Source organism: Glycine soja, chromosome 14 (assembly GCF_004193775.1).
Source record: "Glycine soja cultivar W05 chromosome 14, ASM419377v2, whole genome shotgun sequence".
NCBI classification, from domain to species: Eukaryota; Viridiplantae; Streptophyta; class Magnoliopsida; order Fabales; family Fabaceae; genus Glycine; species Glycine soja.
Genome location: NC_041015.1, coordinates 34,807,931 through 34,813,848, shown reverse-complemented (window position 1 = coordinate 34,813,848; position 5,918 = coordinate 34,807,931). Strand labels below are relative to the sequence as shown.

Sequence of the window (5,918 nt, the reverse complement as noted above, 5' to 3'; positions counted from 1 at the left end):
GATCAAGTTTAAATAGAGTTAGGCCCATTCACTCGAGAGATCTTGGTTTGGGTAGTTGTTTTCAGCATAAGAACACTAAAACAACATTAAATAGAGAAAAATACATAGTAACGTCAAAGTAGGTTCAATAGAATGACCCAATGTTTTTATTTGACTATTTTTACCTCTCTCTTTTAGACATTTTAAATTTGTAGTTAATTAGAACTGTAGACAAAAACCCTTCTTCATATTTACTAGCTTTAAACAAATGTTTGCTCATTGAACGCATATTTTCTGAATGAAACAAGTTCCCTGTGATTCGATACTCGGTTCTTACCATTTTATATTACTTGTGCGACTCAGTACACTTGCTGATTAGCATTCACGGATTATTATTCCCAAACAAGTTTTGGTTGCGAAACAAGTTTTTGGCACCATTGTCGTGGAACTTCTTTCCATTGAGAAAGTAGAGTTCAGTTGTAGACATTTATTCTTTATTCTTTTATTGATTTTGTGAATAGTTAGTCAAAATTTATATTTCTCTTGATTTGGTTAACTGTTTCTCTGTTTAGTTCTTCTTGTATGCGAGGTAACTCTTCTGCAGGTGATTTAGCTCCATTAGATTTAGAGATAGAAGCCACTTACAAGAGGAACAACGTAGAGAGAAGGAGAAATTTTTTGCAGGAAAGGACAGCACAACCAAGTTTAGAGGAAGCTCAATCATCTGAGTCATCTTCGATCTTTCCAGAGTTAAGAGAATCTGAAGTTCTAATTATGGCTGAAGATTAATCAAAGAGGGTTACTCTTGAGGACTATTCTAGCTCCATCGTGTCGCAATTCTTCACAAGCATTGCGCGACCGAAAGTTCAAGCCCATAGCATCACATATCCTCATTCCTTGATACAGTTGATTCAAGGAAATTTGTTTCATGGTTTGCCTAATGAAGACCCTTATGCACACTTGGCTACATATATTGAGATATGCAACACAGTGAAAATTGCTTATGTGCCTGAGGATGCAATAAGGCTGAGTTTGTTTTCATTCTCCTTGTCTGGAGAAGCTAAGAGGTGGTTGCACTCATTTAAAGGAAATAGTTTGAAGACTTGGGATGAAGTGGTAGCTAAATTTTTGAAGAAATATTTTCTTGAGTCTAAGACAGCTAAAGGCAAGGCAGTTATCTCCTCATTCCATCAATTTCCTGATAAATCTTTGAGTGAAGCACTTGAAAGATTCCGTAGCTTGCTGCGGGAAACACCCACTCATGGATTCTCTGAGCCAATTCAGCTAAATATCTTTATAGATGGTTTGAGACCATAGTCCAAGCAGTTATTGGATGCTTCTACTGGAGGGAAAATCAAATTGAAGACCCCTGAAGAAGCTATGGAGTTGATAGAAAACATGGCTGCAAGTGATCATGCTATTTTGCGTGATCGGACTCATATTCCTACAAAGAGAAGTCTACTAGAGCTTTCCTCACAAGATGCATTGTTGGCACATAACAAGGTTCTAGCTAAGCAGCTTGAGACATTGACAGAAATACTTAGTAAGTTTCCTACTCAATTACAAGTGAATCAGCCTTCACATTCAGCTGTTTTGCAGGTTGAAGGTTGTAGCATATGTGGAGGAGCTCATGAATCTGGTTGCTGTATACCTCTTGAAGAGGCTACATAAGAAGTGAATTACATGGGAAACTAGCACAGACCAGGTTTTAATGCAGGTGGATTCGCAGGTTTTCAGCAAGGTTCCAATTTTAATCAGAATCAAGGGTAGTAGAGATCTTATCCTGGAAACCAGTACAATAAAGTCTAAGGTGGATCATCCAATAGGCCTTAAAATCAAGGGCCTAGCCTTTATGAAAGAACAACCAAGCTGGAGGAGACTTTGGCTCTGTTCATGCAGGTTACTATGTCTAATCACAAGAGCATAGAGTCTGCCATAAAGAACCTGGAGATTCAAGTAGGATAGCTAGCCAAGCAAATAGCTAAGAATTCTTCTGGAAGTTTCGGAGCTAATACTGAAAAGAATCCTAAGGAAGAATGCAAAGCTGTCATGACTAGAGGCAAGAAGGGAATCATGATTGAAGGTGAAGGGAGGAATGTGGATGAGCAAGAGCTAGTAGTTCAAGAAGAAAAAAGAAAAAAGAAAATAATTTGAGAGAAAAAAAAATAAATGATGGTGAGAAAGAAGTAAGAGAAGAGAAAAATGAAAAAAAAGAAAGAAAAAGTGGAAGAAAAGAAAACAAAGAGTGAGCTAGCCAGAGAAAGAAAGAGGTTATTCCATGCTCAGGGAAGGAAGTGCCATATCCTTTGGTACCATCCAAGAAAGACAAGGAACGAAACTTTGCTCATTTTCTTGATATCTTCAAGAAATTAGAGATAACTATCCCTTTTGGAGAAGCCTTATAGCAAATGCCACTCTATTCAAAGTTTCTGAAGGATATGCTAACCAAGAAGAGCAAATATATCCACAGTTATAATATTGTGGTGGAAGGAAACTGCAGTGCTGTGATTCAAAGAATCCTTCCACCTAAATACAAAGATCTGGGGAGTGTTACGATCCCCTACTCTATTGGTCTAGTGTCAGTTGGTAAAGCCCTCATTGACTTGGGGGTTAGCATAAATTTGATGCCTCTCTACATGTGTAGGAGGATTAGAGAGTTGGAGATTATGCCAATAGAAATGACATTGCAGCTGGCAGATCGTTCCATCACAAGGCCTTATGGCATGATCGAAGATGTTTTGGTCAAGGTGCAACAATTTACCTTCCCTGCAGATTTTGTTGTCATGGATATTGAAGAGGATGCTAAAGTCCATCTGATTTTGGGTCGTCCCTTCATGTTAACTGCCAATTCTGTGGTGGATATGGGGAAAGGTAATCTGGAAATGGGTATTGATAATCAGAAGGTCACATTTAAATTATTTGATGCCGCAAAGCACTCACTTGAACGGGATATCTGCTCCAAGACAAAGGAAGTTAAGAATGAGATGGTTTTCTTGGCCAGAGCCAAGCTTGCTCCAAACCCATGAGGTAATATTCGTCAAGCTAGTGACATTAAAGAAGTGCTTACTGGGTGTTAGTTGTCATTTAGACTAACTTTTGCATTAAATAGTTATATGAAAATTAGCATCATTCCCTCAATTTATGGTTCTTTTTGTAGGATTTGTAAATATTTTCATGTTTAGTTTGATTTTGCTTAGTAGATACCCTAATTTTGTGAATTAATGTTGAATCAACTTCAGTTTCAGGCCAAATGAAAAAGAAGGTGAAGCAACTGGTGTCTTGCTAAGTGAGGCATATGCGCTTAGTGAGTGACATCCGCTAAGCTAGGCACTCAGCTTGCCCAACGAGTCGTTTGTCCCTTCTCACGCTTAGCGCGCCCAGCTTGCTAAGCGAAAATTCACTAACTTGCGCTTAGCGAGAAAATGGCGCTAAGTGAGCCTTCAGAATTTGAAACGTCAAGGAGCCTTTAAAACACTGAAGTTGGTCTAAAAAAAAAGAGATGTTTGCAGAGGACACCAGAGGAAACAAAGAGAACCTAGAGAGATGAAAAACAAAGCAAAGCTCCAGCCTTCAAGAGAGTTTAGGTTTTAGGAGTGATTTTAGGGTTCTAGGAGTGGAAGAGACATCCTCATCCATTTGTAACCTTAGTTTTTCTTCAAAAATCTATCCTTTGTGCTAAAAGTTACTAAATTGCAATGGAAGGCTGAACCTCTTGTTGGGGATTTCTACTAAACATTTGATGTAATATTCTCACTATCTATTTAAAGTTGTTTTTATGTGTTCATTGCTTCTATCAGCACTTATTTCTTGAATGCTTGTGGCTTGATCACCCATTTGTATGTAAATTTAGGATTTTTAGTACTGGGAAGTGCTTTAAAACCTTAGAACTTGATAGAGCAGGCTAGAGAACTGTATGTCTAGGGACGAAGTGCAGTGATTTAGTTTATATTATGTTGTAACTTAATGCAACTCGTTTAGACTAAGTTTGTTGAGGGATCAAGGATGAAGTTTAAATAGAGTTAGGCCCATTCACTCAAGGGATCTTGGTTTGGGTAGTTGTTTTCAGTATAAGAACACTAAAACAATGTTAAATAGAGAAAAATACATAGTAACGTCAAAGTAGGTTAAGTAGAATGACCCAACGTTTTTACTTGACGATTTTTACCTCTCGCTTTTAGACATTTAAATTTGTAGTTAATTAGAACTGTAGACAAAAACCCTTCTTAATTTTTTATTGGCTTTAAACAAATGTTTGCTCATTGAACGCATATTTTCTGAATGAAACAAGTTCCCTGTGATTCGATACTCGGTTCTTACCATTTTATATTACTTGTGCGACTCAGTACACTTGCTGATTAGCATTCACTGATTATTATTCCTGAACAAGTTTTTTCCGCAAAACAGTGGGCTGAACCATAGGAATTAAAGTGAATTGACCAAGCAAAAAGATATAGGGAGCAAAACACCATTACCTAGATAAAGATGCTCTGATACCACATGATGTAGCTCCATGTAGAGCTTGTAGGCCTTGGATCTTCTTCATCAATGAAGTCCTTTGCTTCTTGAAGATCAATGGTAATAGAATGGAGAAGAAGGAATGGTGATTAGAGATGCCACTTCAAGGAGAAGATGAGTCATGAACAAGCTCACTGATCGAGGCCGTACCCGAATCAAATAAACATTAAAAATGCAGTATCTGGGAAGTGATCCTAGGTCGTCTCTCAACGAGCAATGGTCAACCAAACATTCATAACAGATAGTAATAAAACAGTAACGAATTGGGGGGGAGGGGGGTTGTTTGTTTTTGTAAATTAAACAACGAGCAAATTTAATTAGAAAATATCAGAATTAAAACACGTTGTTTCCCCTTGATTCACAAGCAAGTCTCTTATCCTAGGTTACGAGAATTTATCCTTTATCAGTTCAACCACTTAATCCAACCCTAAATTAAATTACTAAGTGAAATTTAACATAAGGCAGTCATTATGTGATTAAGCAACACATACACCAATTAATCATGAACGAAACTGATCATTAAGCATGAACGTAAATTAAGCGCAGAGACAATTAATCAAGCACTAAGCATGCATGGATTAATAGCAACAAATACAGAGTAATTCGTGAATAGGAAAAACTAATCAAAATTCAATAGTAATAATAAAACCTAAAAGAGAGCTGTGCTTGATTGTCAAGAGAAAACAACACTGGAGACTTAGCCTTCCATTAATCAGTAGAAAACGAAATTATAGATTGAAGCAGAAACGAAATTTTATTGCTACGTGAATAGTAAAAACTGGAATTGCAAAACCTAAAATTATTCTTTCTCCCCCAAAATGAAAAGACTTCCTAAAGCTAGAACCTTGGTGCTGTTATATAGGTTCTCAGCCCCAAAGCTTACAAATCTATTTTAAGTCCAAGCCCATAAATAAAATAAAATATGGGCAAGATAAGATAACATTTGATAAAATAAAATCTAGATGAAATAAAATCTAGATAAGATAAAATCTAGATGAAATAATATCTAGATGAGATAAAATCTGGATAAGATAAGATTTGATAAAATTGTCTGCTCTCTTCAAGTCCAAGCCCAATTCCGGATTCAAGCCCAATTGCTTACAATTCTCCTGAAATTAAATTAAAAACACAAAATTAGTCCAGTAAGCCCAAATGATAAAACTGCATAATTAATTTGACATTTAAGGCTAATCAGTAATTAAAATGGTGACAAAAAGGGTTAAGAAATAGGAGAAAATGATGACACATCACTCACCATCATAGGAAGTCATGGATAAGAGCCTAAAGATAGGAGAAGATGAGTGGAGGGAGATGGAGAGAGAGGGGGCATGAAATTTATGCCTCAAATGAGGTCTGAACTTTGAAGTGTAATTTTTCAAATGATCAAAATTGAAAAAATGCACACACAAGGTCTCTATTTATAG

At 36.7% G+C, this 5,918-nt stretch overlaps 1 protein-coding gene across 1 annotated transcript; it reads left to right on the top strand.

Moving 5' to 3' along the window:
* Positions 1-2,387: 2,387 nt before the first annotated feature.
* Positions 2,388-3,005, top strand: LOC114384016. The gene has a single exon (XM_028343697.1). It carries the CDS (start codon positions 2,388-2,390, stop codon positions 3,003-3,005), a length of 618 nt encoding a protein of 205 aa, XP_028199498.1.
* Positions 3,006-5,918: the final 2,913 nt, after the last annotated feature.